Source organism: Equus przewalskii, chromosome 4 (genome assembly GCF_037783145.1).
Source record: "Equus przewalskii isolate Varuska chromosome 4, EquPr2, whole genome shotgun sequence".
Taxonomy (NCBI): domain Eukaryota; kingdom Metazoa; phylum Chordata; class Mammalia; order Perissodactyla; family Equidae; genus Equus; species Equus przewalskii.
In genome coordinates, this window is record NC_091834.1 from 15,702,550 (window position 1) to 15,727,293 (window position 24,744).

General features: G+C 45.1%; 1 protein-coding gene across 2 annotated transcripts in view; it reads left to right on the forward strand.

Moving 5' to 3' along the window:
* Nucleotides 1-24,744, forward strand: part of RAMP3 (receptor activity modifying protein 3) — a 30,424-nt gene that overhangs the window by 540 nt on the left and 5,140 nt on the right. For both annotated transcript variants that reach the window (XM_008527726.2, XM_070615530.1), the window contains exon 2: nt 23,470-23,602. In XM_008527726.2, the coding sequence (XP_008525948.2) occupies nt 23,470-23,602 (133 nt within the window). The remainder of the gene's footprint in view (nt 1-23,469; nt 23,603-24,744) is intronic.

Sequence of the window (24,744 nt, forward strand, 5' to 3'; positions counted from 1 at the left end):
GCGCCCCAAGCTACTCAGGGGCCGTGGGGACCCGCGCGACCCTCACTTTCCCGCACCTGCGCCCGGCTGCGACGCCTGCCCTGCGCTGACTCCGGAGAGCCCGGCGCACCCTGCTCCGGAGGGGCGAGGGCTGACCCGGGCGCCGACCCCAGGCTCCACGGCAGGGTGTTCGACCTGCTCTTTCCTTCGAGGACCTGATGGCGACGGAGCCCGGCTGGGAAGGGAGGCGCAGGGTCTCCTGCCGGCGCTGCCCGGCCAGCGGGCTTGGGCCACGCCTGCCTCTCCCAGCTGCGATGTCCCCGGCCTCCCTGCCCCCGGCTGGGGACGCCCTGCTAGCGCGACACTCTGAGAGGGCGGAAGCGGGCCAGGTCCGGGTTCCTTCTCCCTTTGAGGTAGTGAGCTCCCCGTCCCGGGGCTCATGTGTGCACACCACGCGCTCGGGTGTGGATGAGAGGAATCCAGAACTGGGTAGGGCTGGACCTTCCCTGCTGTGCTTTGTCCTCCTGAGGACATCCCTGTAGTGTGGGTGAGTGTGTGTGTGCATGCACACGTGTGAGAGTGTGTGAGTCTATGCACACGTGTGTAGGCATATGTCTGGGGTGGCTGGCGGGAGGAGGCAGGGAGCAGCTCTCTGAGGCTTCCCCTCCTAGATCTCTTCTCCAGCAAGAACAGACAGCTCCAGGGAGGACACGTTGCTGACGAATTGGGAATGGATTGAATTAAAAGCTTGTTTTGAGAAATCTTACCAAATAGAATATCCAAGAACAAGTAAGAGAGTGTGCCTGTTTGGGGAGGGCTCGGGGTTGCTGAGGCTGGGAGTTGAGCCTGGCTGACTCTGGGAAAACTGGCCTGGGAATCAGAGGGCTCAGGGCTTGTCCATGAGGGCCACTGTCCCTGGGTCCTTTGGGATGCTCTCTTGCCCTCACTGGCCCCAGTTTCCCTGGTTGTAAGATGCAAAGTTGGGCCTCTGGGCAATATCCTTGTCAGCTTTGATGACTTGGAATTTGGTTATAGAGATGGGAAAAGGCTGGATCAGCCCGTTGGCATCCCCAACTCCAGGTTTCCTTTCTGTGGAGACATCTGGGTGGAGAAAGCGTGGCTTCATTTCACAGCCCAGGGTTAGAGCCCCAGGGTTGGGTGGATGTTTGTGTGGTGCCCAGAAATCAGGAGCATGCTGATCTGGATTTCAGCAAGCTCCAAATACAGGGTCCCTCAGGTGGAGGTTTAGGTCCCTATAATAGAAGGAGAATCCTTCAATTTGTGCTGAGGGAGGTTGAGGCTCCCTTCACCTGCCTCCAACATGGAACTGAGAAGGACCAAAGGCAGACCCTGCGCAGAAATCTGCGTTAATAATCCTGGGTTCACATCAGCGCAGTACTGGAAGGCCATCTCGTCCGGTCTTGTTGGTCCCACTGCCCCCTCTCGTGGAGCATGGGCACAGGCTCCCCTGCCAGGGTGAGGCCAGGTAGCCTCTCAGCAGACCCAGCCTAGTGCCGGCCTGTCAGAGCAAGGGCCTCAGGAATTGGCTGCTGACTGAGTGAGGGAGATGCCGGGAGAGGCCAAATCTGCTCCTGGTCACACGCTGATTTGTCAGAGGTGGGCCTGGGGCCACATCAGCCTCGAGGCTGCTGTGTCTAGAAGGAGGGTCCCACGGCTGCCAACTGTCTCTGCTCTGGATCCTGACACCCTGCCATCCCTGAGCTGCCTCTGGGCTGTGCAGAGTCGGGGGCCTGGCCACCTGGGGAGCGGGCCCAGCATGGGGGCTGGCTGCTGTTGACCACAGAGGCCCGTCAAGGACTGGTTCCCCAGCAGGGAAGGTGCTGGCCTCGAGAGCTTCTTTGAGAATTCCAAATCCTAATTCAGAAGCAGTTGCCACGCTGCAGGGCCCTGGGGTGGTGAGGTCCAACAAAAGTCTGCTCAGCCAGGGCTCTGCCTCTGTGCCTGGCTCTCGACTGGACCCTTGGGTCTGGGCATGAATCCTGGGCACCTACCTCCCTTTGCAGGTTCTTAACCTCAAGATTGTAAGGCACTTACTGGCCCCTAGCCTCAGTTTCCCCAATTGCAGTGGAGATGCAGGAATAGTAACCTGTAAAGGGCTGCTGTGACCATCAGTTTGATCCAAGCAGTTCGGTCTCCATAACCCTGTGCCAGGCCTGGGAGTGTGGAGCGAAAGGGTTCAAGCTTAAACAAAGGGGTGTGTGGGAAGGTACCCTCCAATGCCTGCACACGTCCCGTGGGCGTGTGAGTCTGTCAGCAACTGTGCCCCGGGGGCTCACTTACAGCACCCTGGCCAGAGTGCCCGTGTGTGTGTGTGTGTGTGTGTGTGAACATGGCACTGCCACTGTTTTTATCAGTGGTAAGAATAAAGCTGTCCCGATGCTGAGCCACCTCCTGTCACATTGGATTCTGTGGACTCAAGTGGGCCCAGGTGCAGCGCTGGGTATCAAGTACCTCAATGTCACAGTGACTGCAAGGAGGTGGTTGGCCAAGAGATGCCTTGGAGGTCATCTGACACCCCTCCTCCTTTTATGGATATGGAAACTGAGTTCCAGAGTGGGGAGGGAACTGCCCAGACTGCAGGGACTGGGGGTTCTAGAAACCACAACGTCCTGAGGCCAGACTGGCAATGGCCCGCCGCTGCAGAGCCTGGCGACTCTGTGGTCTGGTTGCTGCTCATTTCCGTCCAAGGAGGATGAGAGCTCCTGTATTTCATTTCCAGATGACTGGCCAGAAAAGGCCTTTCTCTTGGAAATGCATCTGTTTGGCTGTTTATCATCTCCCGGAGTCTGGAAGTCCCCGAGACGAAAGAAACACAGTCCTGTATTTTCTTTGTTTCTCTGATGGAACCAACTGAAATGGTTTTCTATTTTGATTTAATTCCTGAGACCTGTACTAATGCAGCCTTAGCTTGAGTGGGAGCGACCCACTTTCTTGGTGTTGTCAGGAATCTGTGTCTTTATCCTGCTGTTAGGACACTGGGTGGGTTGTCGGGCTTTGCTGGGGGCCTCTTAAGCCGAGTGTGCATTGGAAAAGGTGCTGGAATGGGCCTCCCACCCCAGGGCACTTGTAGTTGGTCTGACAGGTGTGGCATGGTGCTTGCCTAGTGCCTGGGCATCCTCACAGCATCCCCCTGGTCCTTGATGGCTCACTCTCAACCAGCCCTGGCAAGGCCCCTGCTGCACTGGGTAGGTGGAGATTCTGGGGCACATGGACGTTCTGGTCCAGGAGGAACGAGGAGGAAGGGAGAGGAAAAAGGGGGTTCATGGAGAGGAGGAGAAAGAGGAAGTGCTGGGCTGGGTCTTAGTGATCTGACAGGTGGTGATCGGGGCAGGCTGAAAGGATCTGGGGGTCCAGGTCCAGGTCTGGGGGGTTCAGGTGGTCTAGATAAGCCAGGTCCAGGTGACCATGGCTGGGAGGCATGGCTGCAGCTAGCAGGGGGTGACAATGTGGGACTTGCTTGGCTTATGCCCATGTGGCTGGTGCTGCTTGGGAGACCTACATAGGATGCTGAGACCATCCTGTCAGGGAATGGCAAGGCCAGGCTCAAGGATGGACACAAGGGCTGGACATGGAGAGCACCAGGTGGGCCTTCAGAGCCCATGGTGAGGAGCCCATTGGTGAGCTGAAAGGGAAAAGGTGCCTTTGGGACAGGGTGGTGATGGGAGAAAGGAGCACGGGCTGTCTTCCTCATCATCTGCCTCAATATGCCCCCAGGGGCCTGTGCTCCACAGAGTCACCGATGCCAGGCCAGCACAGCCTTGGACACAGGGCTGCCTTCCTGCTAGCTGGCTGGGCAGGTGCAGCTGGGCAGGGTGGTGGAGGGAGGATCGCCTGCCCCGGGTATACCCCGGCTCATGCTGCCTCTGTTTGGCTGTGGGAAAGTCGCTTTTCCTCTGGGCTTTACACTTTAAACAGGGAGTGCGGTCAGGAGGCATAATGCTTTTCCAGGCCCCCCCAGGATAGATGCCGGCCCATACCCCAGACTTGGTGCAGAGCCCAGCCCTGGAGGTGCACAGAAATGCCTGCTGGGTGAGAAGGAAGGGAACGGGGAGGCTTGTACTGGGAAGGCCCACAGCAAGGAGATGGGCCTGAGCTGTCTTTGTGCAAACTGAGATGGGATTGGGGTGACGTGCCACTGGGGGCAGCTCTGCGGGCACGTGTCCTGGGTGTGGCCCCCACCGTGTTACTGAGTAGGTGGATGACCCTCCCTGGCCACAGTGGTTCTGTCTTTAAGTCCCTGAGCTGTCAGGCTGTCCTGGGGCTCAGTCTCCTGTAGGACAAGGCACTCAGTGGACACCGGTCAGGACTGAAGGGGAAGGAAGTAGGGCAAGGAGCTGCCAGGCAAGGGTCACAGTTCCATTTCCAGATGGGGAAAGGGAGGCGGACTCCAGGTTCTGGCTCTTCCTCTTTGGAGGGTGGTCCTCTGGCTTTGCATCACCTGGAGCTTGTCAGGGAGTAGCATCTTGGCGCCTCAGGCCTGCATTGAACAAGATCTCCAAGTGACTTGCGTGCACGTCACACAGACAAGTGTTGCTTTCCACCATTTGTTCTCAGTCTCCGCAGCACATTGGAATCACCCCACTGGGGGAGAGGAGGAGGATGTGTTTAACAAACACGAAGTCTCGGTCCCCGCCTCGGGGACTTCCATGTGATGGGCTGGGCAAGTGTGGTGTGCAGCCCAGTCAGCCCCTCCTCTGACTCACGTGGTCATGCTGAGTTGGGGCTGGAATGGAGCCCCCTAAACCCAGAGCCCTCTGGGTGGGTGAGATGGAGGGGTGGGCTCGTTCACATGCTCCGCACCAGCCTCAGAGAGGAATGGCTTTGTTCTACCTTCAAAAGCCTTTTATTACAATTATTGTTTCCTTCAGAGACGTCAAAGTTGAGAGCTATATTAAAATAGAACCGAATTGACAGCCTGGGGAGCACAGAAGCCGGAGCTGCTGGAGCCTGGAAAGGAGACTGTCCTGATGACGGACAGTCTGATCCATGGAGGAGACTGGGCAGCCAGAGGGTCCTGGCAGAGCAGTGTGCGGGTGGGGCAGCAGGGGGCTGAGGGCAGCAGTGATGCAAGTAGGTGGTTGGGGCCACATGGTGACAAGTTGAAAGAGATTTCACAGGTGCATGACTACCAGTGAAAACACCCAGAATCAGAATCACGCTTCTTTATTAATGGGAGACAAAGGCCCAGAAAGGTGAAGGGGCCTGCCCAGAGCCACACAGCAAATCAGTGACTGCAAGGGAGCTGGGCCAGGCGTCTGGTGGCTTGTGTGGTTAAGCTTCAGAAGGACGTTGCCCATCTTTCCTGCAGAAATGGCAAGACTTCTCCTCAGAGGGTGTCAGCTTCTGTCTTGGTTGCTGCTTGTGTGGGATCCCATGATTCAAAAGCTCCGCGGCCAAGTTTGGGTTCAGTGGAGGAATGCTAAGGTTGAAGGCACCTCTGCCTTCTGTCAGGCTTTAAATAGGCTCAGAGGGCTGTGCACCTGCACCAGTCTGGCTCTGGGTCCACCTTCCACTGTCACTTCTTCCCATTTTCCGCCAACTGTTCACGCCCACCCTGGCTCCACTGGCCTCCTGTCTGTACCCTGTAGACCTCCACTGTTCATGTTTCCTATAATCTTACTGATTGTTTTGTCTATTGCTCTGTAAATTACTGAGAGAGGAGTACTGACTTCTCCAACTGTAACTGTGGATTTGCAGTTTTCTCCCTGCAGTTCCATCCATTTTTGCTTTGTGTATTTGATGTTCGGTTATCAGGTGCATACGTGTTTAGCATTGCTGTGTCCTCTTGATGAATGGAGCCCTTTATCATTATGAAAAGACCCTCTATATTTCAGGTACATCCTTTGTCTGAAATATACTTCATCCAGTATTAGCATAGCCACTCCCTCTTCTTTTGATTAGTGGTAGCCTGGTATATCTTTTCCCACACTTCCACTTTGGATCTACTTGAGTCTTTTAGAAGTAGGATTCTTGTAAGTAGCCTCTGATTGGGTTTTGCTTTTCGATCTCATCTAACAATCTTTGCTTCTTAATTAGGGTTCTCAGACCATTTACTTTCCATCTGATTATTGATTGATGTGGTTAGGTTTAAATCTATCATCATACCATCAGGTTTTTTCCTCTCTTCTCTCTCTTTTTGTTTTCTTTTGGACTTAGTGTTTTTTTTTTTATTATTCCATTTTATCTTTGTGTTTTCTTTTTTTTCCTGCTAATTGGCTGTAATTCCTCTTATTACTTTAGTGGTTGTTTTAGGGTTTGTAGTATATATCTTTAACTTACCACAGTCTATCTGTAAGTGATATTATAACAATTCATGTAGCACAAGAACCTTCCATTTCTGACCTTTATGCTATTGCTGTCATACGTTTTACTTAAACTTAAGTTATAAATACATTATTATTTTTGTTTTCACAGTTGGTTATCTTTTAAAGAGATTTAAATATTGAGAAACAAATTTTATGTATTTGCTCCCGTAGTTACAATTTCTAGCGCTCTTCATTCCTTTGTGAAGATCCACATTTACTTATGATATTATTTTCTTTCTCCCTGAAGGACACCCTTAAATATTATTTGAAGTTTGAGTGTACTAATGATATTTTCTTTCACCTTTTGAATCTTGGAAAAAGTTTTTATTTATTTTGTTTAATTAGTTAAATTTTTTTGAGGAAGATTAGCCCTGATCTAACTACTGCCAATCCTCCTCTTTTTGCTGAGGAAGACTGGCCCTGAGCTAACATCCATGCCCATCTTCCTCTACTTTATATGTGGGACGCCTACCACAGCATGGCTTTTTGCCAAGTGGTGCCATGTCTGCACCTGGGATCTGAACCGGCGAACCCTGGGCCACTGAGAAGCGGAACGTGCGAACTTAACTGCTGCACCACTGGGTCGGCCCCAAAAAGTTTTTATTTTTTAATAAAGGATTTTGAAATAAAATTCATGCACCACACATTCACTCGTTTAATGTACACAGTTCAATGTTTTTTTAGTATACTCACAGTTTTGCAACCATCACCACAATCAATTTGAGAACATTTTCATCACCCCAAAATAAATTCCTTACCCATTAGCAGCCACACCCCATTCCCACAATCTCCTTAGCCTTAAGCAACCACTAATCTGTACTCTACCTTTATAGATTTGCCTGTTCTGCAGATTTCTTGTAAATGGAATCATACAGTATGTGTTATTCTGTGAGTGGCATCTTTCACTTAACATAGTGTTTACAAGGTTCATCCATGTCACAGCCTGTATCAGCACTTTATTTTTTTATGGAAAAATAATATTCTATTAAAAAGATATACTTCATTTTGCTTATTCATTTATCAGTTGATGGACATTTGAGCTGTTTCCATCTTTAGCTATTATGGATAATGCTGCTGTGAACATCCTTGTGCAAGTTTTTGTGTGAACATAAGTGGTCTATATCTAGGAGTGGAATTGTGGGGTCATATGGTAATTCTCTCTAACATTTTGAGGAACTACAAAGCTATTTTCCAACATAGCTGCATCATTTTGCATTCCCACCAGCAGTGTATGAGGGTTCCAGTTTCTCCACATCCTCACCAACACTTCTAAAGTTTGATTATAGCCATTCTAGTGGATGTGAAGTGATGTCTGATTGTGGATTTGACTTGCATTTCACTTATGGCTAACGATGTTGGTTACTTCTCATGTGCTTGTTGGTCATGTGTATATCTTTGGAGAAATATCTCTTCAGATCCTTTGCCTGTTTTTAAAAGAGTTATTTCTTTTTATGAGGTTGTAAGAGTTCTTTATAGAATCTAGATACAAGTTCCTTACCAGAAGTATGATTTTTATACATTCTCTCCTATTCTGTGGGTTGTCTTTTCACTCTTTTGATGGTATGTTTTGCAGCACAAAAGTTTAAAAACTTGATGCAGTCCAATTTATGTATTTTTTTCTTCTGCTTTTGGTGTCATCTATAAGAAGGCTTTGTCTTGTACAAGGATACAAAGACTTGCTCCTGTATTTTCTTCTAGTTTAGCTTTTACAGTTAGATTTACTATATGTTTGTTTTCAATTTAATGTTTTTTAGTGAAGTAACATTGGTTTATAACATTATATAAATTTCATGTGTACTTACTGTGTTTTGATTTCTGTCTAGATTACATCATGTCCACCACCCACAGACTAATTACCATCCATCGCCATACACACGTGCCCAGTCACCTCTTTTGCCCTCCTCCCTCCCGCCTTCCTCTCTGGCAACCACAAATCTAATCGCTGTATCTATATGTTTGTTTGTTGGTTTTATCTTCTATTTATGAGTGAGATCATTTGGTATTTGACTTTCTCCCTCTGACTTATTTCGGTTAGCATAATACCCTCAAGGTCCATCCGTTTTGTCACAAATGGCAAGATTTCATCTTTCTTTATGGCTGAGTAGTATTCCACTGTGTATATATACCACATTTTCCTTGTCTGTTCATCCCTTGACGGGCACTTAGGTTGTTATCAAGTCTTGGCTAGTGTGAATAATCTTACAGTGAACATTGGGGTGCATATATCTTTATACATTCATGTTTTAATCTTCTTTGGATAAAAACCCAGCAATGGAATAGCTGGCTTGTATGGTAGTTCTATTCTCAAGTTTTTGAGGACTCTCCACACTGTTTTCCATAGCGTCTGCACGAGTTTGCACTCCCATCAGCCGTAGGAGAGTTCCTTTTTCTCCACATCCTCTCCAACACTTGTTATTTCTTGTCTTGTTAATTATAGCCATGCTGACAGGTGTGAGGTGATGTCTCATTGTAGATTTGATTTACATTTCCCTAATAGTTAGTAATGCTGAATGTCTTTTCATGTGCCTGTTGGCCATCTGTATATCTTCTTTGGAAAAATGCCTGTTGATCGAGTTTGTTTTTTTGTTGTTGAGTTGTATGAGTTCTTTATGTGTTTTGGAAATTAACCTCTTGTCAGATATATGATTTGCAAATATTTTGTCCCAGTTGGTGTGTTGTCTTTTCTTTTTGTTCCTGGTTTCCTTTTCCTTGCAGAAGCTTTTTAGTCTGATGTAATCCCATTTGTTTATTTTTTCTATTGTTTCCCTTGCCTGGTCAGACATGGTATTTGAAAAAATGCTGCTAAGACCGAAGCCAAAGAGCATACTGCCAATGTTTTCTTCTAGAAGTTTTATGGTTTCAGGTCTTACGTTCAGGTCTTTTATCCTTTTTGAGTTAATTTTTGTGTATAGTGCAAGATATGGTCTACTTTCATTCTCTTGCCTGTGGCTGTCTAGTTTTCCCAACGCCGTTTACTGAAGACACTTTCCTTTCTCTGTTTTATGTTCGTGGTTCCCTTATCAAAAATTAACTGTCCATAGATGTGTGGGTTCAATTCTGGGCTCTCCGTTCTGTTCTGTTGATCTGTGTGTCTGTTTTTCTGCCAGTGCCATGCTGTTTTGATGCTATAGCATTATAGTATATTTTGAAATCAGGGGTTGTGATGCCTCCAGCTTTGTTCTTTTTTCTCAGGATTGCCTTGGCTGTGCTCAGTCTTTTGTTGTTTCATATAAACTTTAGGATTCTTTATTCTATTTCTGTAAAAAATGTTGTTGGAACTTTGATAAGGATTGCATTGAATCTGTAGATTGCTTTAGGAAGTATAGACGTTTTAACTATGTTAATTCTTCCAATCCAAGAGCGTGGAATATCTTTCCATTTCTTTGTGTCTTCTTCAGTTTCTTTCAACAATGTTTTATAGTTTTCAGTGTACAGATATTTCACTTCTTTGGTTAAATTTATTCCTACTTATTTTACTCTTTTTGTTGCAAGTACAAATGGGGTTGTGTTCTTAATTTCTCTTTCTGCTACTTCATTGTTAGTGTATAGAAACCAACTGACTTTTGTATGTTGATTTTATATTGTGCAACTCTACGGTATTCATTTATCATTTCTAAAAAATTTTTGGTGGATTCTTTAGGATTTTCTGTATGTAAAATCATGTCATCTGCAAATAGTGACAGTTTCACTTATTCCTTTCCAAATTGGATCCCTTTTATTTGTTTTTCTTGGCTGATTGCTCTGGCTAAGACTTGCAATTAAAAGTGGTGAAAGTGGGCATCCTTGTCTTCTTCCAATTCTTAGAGGGGATGGCTTTCAGTCTTTCTCCACTGAGTATGACATTGGCTGTGGGTTTGTCATATATGGCCTTTATTATGTTGAGGTACTTTCCTTCTATACCCATTTTATTGAGAGTTTTTTTTTTATCATAAATGGATGCTGTATCTTGTTAAATGCTTTCTCTGCATCTATTGAGATGATCATGTGATCTTTATTCTTCATTTTCTTAATGTGGTGTATCATGTTGATTGATTTGCAGATGTTGAACCATCCCTGCATCCATGGAATAAGTCCCACCTGATCATGGTGTAAGATCTTTGTAATGTATTCAATTTGTTAGTATTTTGTTGAGGAATTTTGCATTGATGTTTATCAGTGATATTAGCCTGTAATTTTATTTTTTTGTTTTGCCCTTGTTTGGTTTTAGTATCAGGGTAATGTTGGCCTTGTAGAATGAGTTAGGAAGCTTCCCCTCCTCTTCAATTTTTTGGAAGACTTTGAGGATAGGTATTAAGTCTTCTTTGAATGTTTGATAGAATTCACCAGGGAAGCTGTCTGGTCCTGGACTCTTATTTTTTGATTACTATTTTGACCTTCTTACTGGTGATTGGTCTGTTCAAATTGTCTGTTTCTTCTGGATTCAATTTTGGAAGGTTGTATGATTCTAAGAATTTATCCTCTTCTTCTAGATTATCCAATTTGTTGGCATATAGCTTTTCATAGTATTCTCTTATAATCTTTTGTATTTCTGAGTTGTAATTTCTCCTCTTTCATATCTGATTTTATTTATTTGAGCCTTCTCTCTTTTTTTTCTTGGTGAGTCTGGCTAAAGGTTTGTCAATTTTGTTTATTTTTTCAAAGAACCAGCTCTTGGATTTGTTGATTTTTTCTATTGCTTTTTTTAGTTTCTATTTCATTTATTTCTGCTTTAATATTTATTATTTCCTTCCTTCTACTGATTTTGGGCTTTGTTTGCTCTTCTTTTTCCAGTTCCTTTAGGTGCACAGTTAGATTGTTTATTTGAGATTTTTCTTGTTTGTTGAAGTAGGCCTATATTGCTATAAACTTCTCTCTTAGGACTGATCTTGCTGTATCCCATAAATTTTGCCATGTTGTATTTTCATTTTCATTTGTCTCCAGGTATTTTTTGATTTCTTCATTGACCCAATCGCTGTCCAGTAGCGTTTTGTTTAATCTCTACGTATTTGTGGCTTTTCCAATTTTCTTCCTGTAGGTGATTTCTAGTTTTATACCATTGTGGTCAGAAAAGATGCTTGGTATTATTTAAATTTATTGAGACTTGTTTTGTGCCCTAATATCTGATCTGTCCTGGATAATTTTTCATGTGCATTTGTAGAGAATGTTTATTCTGTGGTTTTTGGATAGAATGTGCTGTATATATCTACTAAGTCCATCTGGTCTAAAGTGACATTTAAGACCAATACTTCCTTGTTGATCTTCTGTTTGGATGATCTATCCATTGGTGTAAGTGGAGTGTTAAAGTCACCAACTATTATTGTGTTGCTGTCTATTTCTCCTTTTATGTCTGTCAATGATTGCTTTATATATTTAGGTGCCCCTATGTTGGGTGCATAGATATTTACAAGTGTTATAGCCTCTTGTTGGATTGTTCCCTTTATCTTTCTATAGTGCCCTTCTTTTTCTCTTGTTATAAAGTCTATTTTTCTGATACAAGTATTGCTATCCCAACTTTCTTTTCTTTGCCATTTGCAGGGAGTATCTTTTTCCATCCCTTCACTTTCAGTTTGTGAGTGTCTTTAGGTCTGAATTGTGTCTCTTGTATGCAGCATATATATGGGTTTTGCTTTTTATCCAGTCAGCCACCCTATGTCTTTTGATTGGAGCATTTAGTCCGTTGACATTTAAAGTAGCTATTGATAAGTATGTGCTTATTGCCATTTTGTTACTTTTTTTCTGGGAGTTTTAGTAGTTATTTTCTGTTCTTCTTTTGCACTCTTCTCTTGTGGTTTGATGGCTTTCTTTAGTATTATATTTGGGTTTCTTTCTCTTAATTTTTTGTGTATTTGTTATAGGTGTCTGGTTTGTGATTTCTGTGAGGTTCATATATAATAACTTACATAGATAATAATCTATATTAACTTGATTGTCTTTTAAGTTTGACCTCTTGCTAAAAGCCCTACTCTTTTACTTCCCTTCTCCCATACTTTATGTTTTTGATATCGTATTTAACCTCTTTTTTGTGCATGTGTATCTGTCACCCTCTTATCATGGAAATAGATAATTTTAGTACTTTTGTCTTTTGACCTTATATTAGCTTCATAGGTGGTTGATCTGCTGCCTTTACTCTATATTTCCCTTTACCAGTGATATTATTGTTTTGTTTTGTTTGTTTTTTTGTTTTTTGGTTAGGAAGAGTAGCCCTGAGCGTTGCCAATCTTCCTCATTTTGCTTGAAGAAGATCATACCTGAGCTAACATCTATGCCAGTCTTCTTCCGTGTTATATGTGGGATGCCACCACAGCATGGCTTGATGGGCTGTGTGTAGGTCCATGCCCAGGATCTGAACCTGTGAACTCTGGGCCACCGAAGCAGAGCACAAGAACTTAACCACTATGCCACTGAGCTGGCCCCTTGTTTTTTTTTTTTTTCTTCTTTTGATAATTTTCTTATTCTTACTTGTGTTCTTTTCTTTTCCACTTGAATAAGTCCCTTTAGCAGTTTTTGTAAGCCTGGTTTATTGGTGATGAACTCCTTTAGTTTTTGCTTGCCTTGAAACTCTTTATCTTTCCTTCCATTCTGAGTGATAACCTTGCTGGGTAGAGTATTCCTGGCTGTAGGTTTTTTCCTTTCAGCACTTTAAATATCTTGTGCCACTCCCTTCTAGCCTGAAAGGTTTCTGCTGAGAAGTCAGCTGATAGCCTTATGGTATTTCCTTGTATGTAAACTTGTTGACTTTCTCTTGCAGCTTTTAGGATTCTCCCTTTATCTTTAATTCTTGACATTTTAATTATAATATGTCTTGGTGTGGGCCTCTTTTGGTTCATCTTGTTTGGTGCTCTCTGTGCTTCCTGTACCTGGACGTCTGTTTCCTTTCTTAAGTTAGGAAAGTTTTCAGTTATTATTTCTTCAGTTAGATTCTCTGCCCTTTTGTTTCTCTCTTCTCCTTCTGGGACACCTATATTACAGATGTTAGTGCACTTGATATTGTCTCAGAGGTCTTAGGCTGTTCTCATTCTTTTCTTTTTTCTTTTTCTGTTCAGCTTGGGTCATTTCTTCTAATCTAGCTTGCTGATATGTTCTGGATCGTCTACTCTGCTATTGATTCCCTCTAGTGAATTTTTGATTTCCATTATTATATTCTTCAGTTCTGACTGGTTCTTTTTTATATTTTCCAATTCTTGAAATTCTCACTATATTCACCCATTCTTCTCCTAAGATCAGCAAGCATCTTATGACTATAAGTTTTTATTCTTTATCAGGGAGATTGTTTATCTCTGTTTCATTTAGTTCTTTTCCTGAGGATTTGTCCTCTTCCCTTCTTTGGAACATATTCCTTTGTCTCCTCATTTTGCCCTTTTCTCTGAGCTTACATCTATGTATTAGGTAGATTAGCTATGTCTCCTGATCTTGGAGAGGTGGCCTTATGTAAGAGATGCCTTATGAGGCCCATCAGTGTGCTTCCCTCGTCAGCAGTTCCAAATGTTCCAGGGGTACCCGTGTGGGCTACATGTGTCCTTCTGTTGTGGTAGGGTTGCTCTTTGTGCAGGTGTATGTGGATGCCAGGCTGTACCCCTGGCTGGCTAGTTGTAATGCTCAGCTGTGTGCAGCTGCTACTGTCTCTTCAATCACTTTATTGGGGGAGGAGAACCCCAGCACAGCTGTCTAATAGCCCATTCCTGTTACAGTTTTTCTGTTAAATGAGTAGGCCCCCTGTATGTCTGGTTGCCAGGCACAGGGGCTTACAATTGCTGTAGGCCTCTGGCCTGCAAAGCTGTTGTCAGCTCTCTCAAGAGTGCAATTGAGTGGGGCCAGCTCCAGGTGTGGCAGGACACAGTTGTTTCAGGTGTTGAAAAGTGGGGCCTATCCTTTATGTGGCTGTTTGAAAAGCACAAGTCTGCTGCAGCTTACAAACCTCATCGCCTGGAGGCCCACACACCCCATGAATGCAGTGTTGCCCCATGTGCATGCCCTAACCCACTGAAGTGGACCCACTTGCCCTGCTGCAGAAGTCCCACATACTCTGCCAATGCAATCCTGCCCCTTGTGCATGCCCTGCCCCACAGAGGCGTACCCACTCACTCAACTGCAGAGGTCCCACACAGCCTGCCTATGCAGGCCCACAAGTTGCACGAGGGCTTGCTGTTGTGTGGGGCCAGTCCATAGGGTGGGCTGTCTGCTCTGGCTGAACTGGATTAAATCAGCATTCTAGTGGGCGGGGCAGACCGCTGTGCTAACAGGCCAGGGGAAGAACTCCAATGGCATCTGCCAGCATCTGTGTCAGCACGCCTGTACTAGATCACAATGATGGCTGCCACCAATGTCTCAGTCCCTGGGGAGGTGGTCCCAGCCACCTCCTGCCTTGCCAAGATGTGCCCAGAGCCTATCAAGTGAGTCTCTTTTTACCAAAGGACTGTGCGCCTTTCTTTCTGGTGATTTTAGGTTGCCTTCTGAATCAGGTGAATTTATGTGTAGCCCCTTTAAGAGGAGGCTTTTCTTTCTCTTATGCTCCATAGCTTTCCTGGGGGTATTACCCATTGTATTTAATAGCCACCAAAGCCAGATATTATGATACTTGTCTTGGTTGTGCTGAGTTCAAAAGCTGCTTATAATGGCAAAGCTCTCCTGCTCAGATTCCCCGCTCCTCCAGGGAAAGCTTTGTACCTTAAGATTACTGCCAGCCATGAAGCACCATGGCTAGAATGTGGCTTTTTCCTCTCCAGAAAGGAATTTCTGTCTCTTCCACTTCAGTCAGCACTGTCCCTTGTTGTGGGGGTTCTTTTTATCCAGTTTCAGGTTCTCTCTCATGGGTAATTATTCCAAGGGTAGTTGTAAATTTGTTGTGTCCATGGGAGGAGGTGAGTTCAGAGTCTGGCTACACCACCATCTTCCCAGCAGCCCTCGTACTATATGTTTTGAGGTAATTTTTGTGTATGGTGTGAGGAAGAGGTCTAACTTTATTCTCGTGTGTGTGTGTATATCCAGTTGTTCCAGCACCATTTGTTGAAAACACTGTTCTTTTCCTAATGAATTGTCTTGGTGCATTTGTAGAAAATAATTTTTTTCTAAATATGAAGGTTTATTCTTGAACTCTCAACTTTATTCCATTGATCTATATGTCTATCCTTATACCAGTACCACACTGTCTTAATTGCTGTAGCTTTATTGTAAGTTGTGAAATTATAATGTGTGAGTCCCCCAATTTTTTCTTCTTTTTCAAATTGTTTTGCTATTTTGGATCCCTGGTATTTCCATATAAACTTTAGGGCCAGCTTATCAATTACTGCAAGGGGCCAGCTGTGATTTTGATAGGGATTGAGCTGCATCTGTAGATCACTTTAGGTAGTATTGACATTTTAACAATATTAAATGCTCCAGTCCATCAACGTGAGATGTCTTTCCATTTATTTAGATATTCTTCAATTTCTTTAAATAATGATTTTTAGTTTTCAGAGTACAAGTTTTATAATTTTCTGTCAAATTTATTACTAAGAATTTTATTCTTTTTGATAGTATTGTAATTAGAGTTGTTTTCTTAATTTTTTTGGATTACTCATTGCTGGTATATGGAAGTACAACTTATTTTTATGTGTTAATTTTGTATCTGCAACTTTTATAAATTAGTTTATTAGCTCTGATAGTTTTTTTGGTGTGGATTCCTTAGGGTTTTCTACATATAAGATCATGTTATCTATAAATAGACATAGTTTTACTTCTTCCTTTCCAATTTGAATGCATCTTATTTCTTTTTTTTGCCTAATTTCTCTGTATAGAAATTCCAGTACTATGATGAATAGAAGTGATGAAGGCAGGCATCCTTGTCTTTTTCCTGATCTTAGGCAAAAACCTTTCAGTCTTTCACTATTGAGTATATTGTTAGCTGTGGGTTTATCATAAATGTCCGTATTATGTTTAGGCAATTCCATTTATTTCTAATTTATCTAGTGTTTTTAAATCATAAAATGGCATTGGATTTTGTCAGATGCTTTTTCTGCATCAATTGAGATGATATGGTGGTTTCCCTCCTTTATTCTATTCATGTGGTGTGTTACCTTGATTGATTTTTGTGTCTTGAACCACTTGGACAAACCCCACTTGGTCATGTGTATAATCCTTTTTATTTGTTGCTAGATTCAGCTTGCTAGTATTTATTGAAGATTTTTCATCTATATTCATAAGAGATATTGGTCTGTAGTTTTCTTTCCTTGTGATATCTTTGTCTGGTTTTAGTACCAGGGTTTGGTACTGGTGTGATACTGGCCTCATATAATGAGTTGTAAAGTGGGGAAGTGTTGCTTACTCTTCTATTTTCTGGAAGAGTTTGTGAGTGATTTCTGTTAATTCTTCTTTAAACATTTGGTAGGATTCACTAGTGAAACCATATGGGCCTGAGATTTTCTCTGTGGGAAGTTTTAAAATTGCTAATTCAATATCTTTACTTATTATAGGTCTATTTAGATTTTCTTTTTCTTCATGAATCAGTCTCAGTAGTTTGTGTCTTTACTAGTTTCCTAGGGCTGTTATAGCAAGGAACCACAAACTGGGAAGCTTAAAATGACAGAAATTTATTCTTTCACTGTTCTGGAGGCCAGAAGTCCAAAAGCAAAGTGTTTGCAGTGCTGTGTACCTTTGCTGGCCTCTTCCTAGCTTCTAGTGGCCCCAGGCATTCCTTGACTTGTGGCACTGTAATTCCAGTCTCTGCCTCCATCTTCACATGGTCATCTTCTCCCCGTGTGTCTTCAATCATCTTCCTTCTGTGTGTGTCTGTGTGTGTCCAGATTTCTCCAGGCATATTGGATTAGGGCCCATCCTAATGACCTCATTGTAACTTGATTACCTCTGTAAAGACACTATTTCCAAATGAGGTTATATTCTGGGGTACACACTTTTCAGGGAACACAATTCGGCCCTTAACAAGTGCTTGTACAGAGTTCATTGACCTCCTCACCTTCCAAGGACACTGGGCCTGGGCCCTACGTGAAGGGATGTATCTGGGCTCAGGGCCACTTCGGCCCTGACTCTAAGGCACAAGTTACAAAGAATATGTCCTGCGTCATGTTCCTTGTCTGGCCTGGCCACCCCGACGGGCACCTGACTGGACTTTAGAAACATCCCGTCCATGGGAACAAAAAAGATAGAAGCACCCCATCCGTGGGAACAAGAAGAAATAACTCAAAGTATCCAAATGTCTGAAACCCTGAGTCAGAACCTAGAGAAACCTCAGGATAAAAGGGAGTCACAGGCAGAGAACAATTGGAAGTCTCACTGAGGAAAGGATGCTTTGCCTCAGACTGGACAATCGGCACTCCCACCTGCCATAGAAACTATTGGGACTTCCCCGGTTGAGTGTGGTGTGGATCTTGTAAGTACCGATTTGTTGTTCCCCTTTATCCCTGCCCCTCATTCTGTTTCCCTTTATCAATGTACTCTGATTGCTTAAACAACCAAGTAGCCTTGGCGGTACCTGTCATTCCTTGCCCTTTGCTGCTGTGGACAACAGCGCCTTACCTGTAATTTGTCCATCTGTATGACCTAATTGGTTTGCATACAATTGTTCATAGTATTCACTTAGAATCTTTTTTGTTTCTGTAAGGTCAGTAGTGATATTCTCTCTTTCATTCCTGGTTTGGCAATTTGCATCTTCTTTCTTTTCTCCCCCCTGGTCAGTTTAGCTAAAGGTTTGTCAATTTGTTGATCTTTTAAAAGATCCAACCTTTGGATTTGTTGCTCTATTGTTTTTCTACTCTCTATTTCATTAACTTCTCCTCTAATCTTTATTTCTTACTTACTTCTGTTCTATTTAGGTTTGGTTTGCTCTTCTTTTTCCAGTGTCTTAAAGTGGAAGATTAGGGAACTGATTTGAGTTCTTCTTTTTTGATATAGGTTTACAGTTATAAATTTGTCTCTAAGCACTGCTTTAGCTGCATCACTTAGCTTTTGATATGTTGTATCTTCATTTTCATTCATCTCAAAGTACTATCTAATTTCCCTTGTGAAACCTTCTTTGACCCATTGGTTATTTAGGAATATGTTGTTTTTACATACCTGTGAATTTCCCAAAATTCTTTCTGTTTTTGATTTCTTATTTTATTCTCTTGTGGCCAGGGGACATACTTCAAGAATTTAAATCCTTTTAAATCTATTAAGGCTTTTAAAAAAAGTCTCATGTCCTTTTTGTTTTTTTATTCCTCTTATAATGCTTTTTTGTTAAGTGAATATCTTGTAGTGGAACACTTTCATTCCTTTAATGATTTTTTTTCACTGTGTTTTCTGGTTTATTTTATTAGTGGTTGCTCTACAGCTTTCTGTATACATTAACCTATCAGAATCTGTTTCCTGTTTATGCTAGTGTAAGTGCTGTGAGATAGAGAAATGTTGTTCCTATATTTATCTATCCCCTCCTTCCTTTTGTGCCATCATTATTATATATATTACATCTACATGTTTGTATATGTTGTAAACCCAACAACACATTGTTAAAGTTATTACTTTATGCAATTTTATGTTTTTGAAATAAGCTGATGAAAGGAGAACAAGTATATATTTATAGCGTTTGTTAGATTAACCCTGTTATTTGCCATTTCTGATTTTCTTCATTCATCTTGTATATCGAAGTTATCGTCTCGCTTCAGTACATCTTCCCTCCCATCCATTTCTTTTGTGCAGTTATTGTAAAGAAGGTATTACATTTATGTGTGTTGTTGTAGTACCGACTATACAATCATTTACATATTGCTTTATAAATGACCTGAAAAGTCAGTTAAGAAAAGATATGAGGAGAAGTTTGTCTTTATTCTGTGTTTCATAGTTGCATAATTACCTTGACCAGTGCACTAATTTTTCACGTGCATTCACACTACTGTCTGGCATCACTTACTTGAAACCTGAAGAGCTCCCTTTACTGTTTTTTTTTCTTAAATATTGGCACCTGTGCTAACAACTGTTGCCAATCTTCTTTTTTTTTCCTGCTTTTTCTCCCCAAATCCCCCTAGTTCATAGTTGCATATTTTAGTTGTGAGTCCTTCTAGTTGTGGCATGTGGGATGCCACCTCAGCATGGCCTGATGAGCGGTGCCATGTCCACACCCAGGATCTGAACCAGCAAAACCCTGGGCGGCCGAAGCAGAATGCGTGAACTTAACCACTTGGCCACGGGGCTGGCCCCTACTGTTTCTTGTAAGTTGGTCTGCTAGCAATGGTTTTGCTTTGTTTATCTGGGAATATCTTTATCTCACCTTCATTTTTGAAAGATAATTTTGCTGGATAGAAGATTCTTGATTGACAGTTGTTTTTTTCAGCACTTTGAGTATATCATCCCACGCCTTCTGGCCTCCATTGTTTCTTACAAGAAGTCAGCTCTCAGCCACATTGTGGTTCCCTCCTGAACCTTTTTTCTCTTCTGTTTTCAAGGATTTTTTAGTCTTTCGACATTTTTAGGATGGTGTGTGTGGGTATGGCTATCTTTCTGTTTATCCTACTTGGATCTGTGGAGCTTCTTTGGATGTGCAGATTAAAGTTTTTCATCAAATTAGGGATGTTTTCAGCCATTATTTTTTTGATTATTTTTTCTGCTCTTTTCTCTCTTCTCTTTCTGGTACTCTCATTACACCTATGTTGGCACACTTAATGGTGTCCTACATTTCTCTGAGGTTCTGTTGTTAATTTTTCCTTATTCTTTTTTTTTTTTCTGTCCTTCCAATTGCATAATCTCTACTGATAATATCTTCAAGTTTCCTGATTCTCTCTTCTGCCAAGTCAGATCTACTCTTGAGTTCCTCTAGTGAATTTTTAATTTCAATGATTGTACTTTTCAATTCCAGAATTTCTATTTGGTTCTTTTAAAATAATTTATATCTCTTTATTGATGTCCTTTATTTGATGAGGCATTGTCATCATACCTTCTCTTACTTCTTTAAATTCAGTTCCTCTTGGTTTTTGAACATATTTATAATAGGTACTCTGAAGTTTTTTACTGTGAAGGCTAACGTTTGGATTTCCTCAAAGGCAGCTTTTGTCCCTGTATATGGGTCACACTTTCCTGTTTCTTCCCATGTCTCATAATTGTTTTTTTTGTTGAAATTGGACATTTTAGGTAAGATATTGTAGCAACTCTGGGTACTGGTCATCCCTGGTGCTTGTCATTGTTTTGTTTGTTAAGCAGCTAAGTCTGTAACTGTGTTACTCCCACAGTGTGTGGTCTGGGAGATCCTTGTTAAGATTTTTTTCCCTTTTATAAAATCTTTTAGTCTGACTCCTGGGTTGGTATAAACCACTTAGTGGTCGAAGGTTGTGCTTAAGCCCCCTTAGCCAGTTAGATTTCACCCTTTACAGTTAGTTGTATATACAGTTTGGAGACTTATAGTTCAGCAAGTTTACAGTTTTGCTCCAAGTTTTGCCTGAGACTGGCAGCTTAGAAATTCCCTCTTCAGCCACTGGAGGGGCACAGCCTCGGGCATATGCACAGTCTCACAGGCCTGAGATAAATGTCACTTTATTTTTATGCCAAGCTTCCTAGGATTCTGCCCTGGCTCAGTGTAGCCCTGGCTCCGTCAGTGCTCGTTCACAAGTGGTGCTGAAGTACCTAGAGCTAGGAGCCGTCTACCCTTTGCTGGTGGATGTGAGTTTGGCTTGGGGAGTGCTTTCACACTGTCCTCATGTCCTATGCTGAGTGTTCCTGAGTGGGTGCAGGCTGGGGTCTGCACACCGCCCTCAGGGCCTCCAGGGATAAAGGCAACCCCAACAGGGATCTTCTTGGTTGTCTCTTTTCCTGGTTCTCTCTGTTCAACTTCTGCTTGGTCTATCCTTCTCCGTTCCAAATAAAGCCAGTCCCTTCTGCCAGAGCTGTGAAGATATCTGTTTGTCCTTATGGTCCACCTCTCTGCAGCCAGGAACCCCATGCCACTGTAGTGGGCCTGAGGGGTGGGACGGTGGCCTGCTTCCAGCAGTGACCCCCTACCTTATGAGTGAGCTCTGTTGGGTCATAATTCCTAGTCTCCTTGGCTTGCCTCTCCTGGTGTGGAGCCTCTGCCATATCAGTGAGCTGGGGCCGGGTGATCAGAGCCCCAAAATTCTTGGCCTGAGGTAGAGGATCCACTTGGAAGTGGGGCTTGGTGGGGAAGGGAGCCCCACTTCTCTTGCCCCCTCAGTTGTAGAGCTTCTGCAACCCAGAGCTTGGGGAATGAGAAATACTGGAGGCCTGCCCCTACTGGGTGAAATGTGGCCCTAGACTGGGAGCTGGAGCAGAGAGGACCATCCCCTCTTGAGGTTGCATCCACCTGGAGGAGCACTCCATGACTGGAGGTGGGGGGATGGCTGCAGGTCGTGGCTCAAATGTCACAGACTCTCACTGTTCTTATGAGATGGAGTCGGTTTTCTTGAATAATGGTCTCCATTTGATGTTCCATTTGATGGCTTCTGTCTCTGCCATTCCCGAAGGGCTTTCTGTCGAGGTTATACTTACTTGGGTTTTGGCTGTGAGCTGCCCATCTTCCTTGGAAAGTTGATTATGGCAATTTCCTGAGGGCTGCAGTGGTGGTGCCACGTGGGCACCTTCAGGGAGGCCCATGCTGCAGCCACAGAAATGAGCACCTGGCTGTTCTGTGGACAGAGGCAAGTGCGCCAGGGGCTCAGACAGAGGGGCTGCGGCCCCGAGTGGGACGGAGCCTGTCTCCAGGGTGGAATCAGGCTTTGTGGGCTTTCTGATGAGCCAGCCTGCAGGTGTGCTGGGGGAACAGGTGAACATGGGGGTGAAGGGCATTTCAAGTGCAAGAAACCATAGAGAGTGGTCGGGAGGCTGGAAAGCAGCTGTTCTGGGGGAGAGACAGGACCTCTGGCCTCCATCTACAGTCACAACACCATGGTCATGGGAGCCTCTGTAGGCACATGACTAACTCTAGTCAGCACAAGCCCCTTGTGGGGCAGGGCCTGTTTCCCCCATTTCACAGATGGGTAAACTGAGGTCCAGCTGGTGAACAGTGAAGCTTGGGTGTGAGCCTAGGGGTGCCCAGTTCTGGGGCTTGGGCTTTTCTCCCGTTTCCTTCCCTGGGATTTCTTCTGCATCCCAGTGCCATCTGCCAAGACACGCACGACAGAGCAGTGTACATATACACACACATAGACATTGATACACACATACATATACACATATAACATACACATACACACAGCAGGGAAGTATGCACACATAGATATACATACACTCATAGGTATACCAGGTATACACACCAGGATACACATGGCAGGGCAGATACACCTCCCTCCCCACCACAGACACATACACACACATAGACATACATACTTACGCAACACACACATGCACACTTACACATAGATATGCATACCCACATACACTTACACCAGGACACACACCAGGATGCTCACAGTAGGGCTTTCTCTTGATTATATGATGGGAGCCAAAGCCAAGAGTCACGGAAGGGGTTTACAAGCTGGCGGACCTGACCCCAGGAAATCGGGTGTCCAGGGAGGGTGGATGGGTGGGTCCTGAGGACAGACAGGTGGGTGTTCCTGGTGATGGAGGGGATGGGATGTGTTGGGGGCAGAGGTCAGTAGGGGTGACTGGAAATCCTGGGGAAGAGACCCTGCTAGACGTCGAGAGTGTCCGAGGGACTGGCCCCTGTTGCTGGAACACGGGTCCCTGCAGCACCTCAGCCCTGGGTTTCTTGGAGTCTGAGGGGCTGCTTTGACGGGACAGGTGGTCCTCAACACCATGGGGCCTCCACTGCTACCCCTGAGGCTTTGGGCTGTCACCAGACTCTCAGAAACTTCTCAGGACACACTGCAGGCGCCCTCGACCCTCGAGTAGGAGTGGAGCCCCTTTGCCGTCCCTGATCGACCCTTCCCTCTCCCCTACCCTACGTGGCAGCCTGTCTGCCCTTGGCCCTCTCACCCCCAGGACATGCGTCCTCTGCCCGCTGCCCTCCCCTTGACTTCTTCCTTCCATGTCCCATTGGGAGGACATGGCCCTCTGGGTCCTGTCTCAGTGGGACACTCCCATGTTGTTCCCCCTTTCTGTGTTGGCTTCAACTTCCTGGGTCATGTGGAGGCCAGGGTGAGGGAGGAAGACCCCAGCTGCCTGTGGGAGAACGTCAGCAGGAGGGCTTTCAAGAGTCACGCTTGCAAACCAAACCCTCCCAGCAGTGGAGTGCTCATGGCTGTCCTCTCTCCAGGGGGATGTACCCCAGTGGTGGGCTGCAACGAGACGCGCATGCTGGAGATGCTGCCCCGATGCGGGAAGGCCTTCGCTGACAGGATGCACGAGGTGGACGCCTGGAAGTGGTGCAACCTGTCAGAGTTCGTTGTGTGAGTGCCACTGCTCAGCCACCAGGCCTGCCTACACCCTGCCCACGGCCTGTCCACGCTGTGTCCATGCCCTATCCACACCCTGCCCACGGTGTCTGTGCTCCCCATGCACTGAGGCCCTTTTCCAGCCTCACATCCCCCTTCTCCCTCAGTGAACATTCTAGCACTCCCATACTGAACGACCCAGGCTGTGTCTCCCTGCTCCTCTGAGTGTGGTTGTATCTCTGGGAAGCCCCCGGCACCCACTCCCCTTCCTGAACGGGGTTGGTGTCCTGCCCTGGGGTGCCTGTCTTTCTTCACGGTCCCATTCTGGGTGGAAATCGTCATTTTGGGGTCTTTCTCACAGCACCAGCAAGGACTAGGTCTATAGTCAGGGCCAGTGGACCCCGGAGAAAGTGAATCCCACTAGTTTCTACTGGGTGCTGGCAATGCCTCACTGCAGAGGGCTCCATATTCTAGAAGCTTCCAAGGTTTTTATCTCCTGTGATCACACTTTGCATCAAGCCTCAATATGTCCTTTTACCTCCTTGGAAGTCACTGATGGGCTGTGCCATCCTCCCCCCGCTTCCTGTCTCACCCTGGCACTCTGTTGGTGGGTCTCATCCACCATGCTTCCCTGGAGCCCCCACCGTCCCCAGGAGCCCTGGGCCTGCTCAGCCTCTTCATCCCTTTCCCCTCTCTGTCCCTGATGGCTGTCCTAGGGGCTTCTATGCCCATTTCCCCAGCAGACAATGGCTCCTTGGGGGCAGTGTTCATGTCCACAGTCCCTGCCTTGACCTGGCATGTAGTCGGTGTGGGGGAACCATTTGCTGAACCAAATGGAACGAAGTCCCTGTGTTTACCAGGAATGGGTGCTGGGGGCTCAGGCTTGACCAGGCTCCTTCTCTCCTCAGTGAGTGGTGAGGAAGCTTCTGGAGAAGGTGGCCCGACACCGGCCCAGAGTGGGCACACAGGCGTGGGGGACAGGGAGGATGGGTTGGGAGCTCCCTGTGCTCTGTCACTCGCTACAGTCTTGCTGAGGAGATCAAACAGACATCCAGCACCAGGGCCTGAGGACAGGAGTGGGGCAGCCAGGGGGCGCGTCTGGGAGTCAGAGAGCAGGTGGGCACTGACCTCACACACCTGCTGAAAGGGGAGCCGGG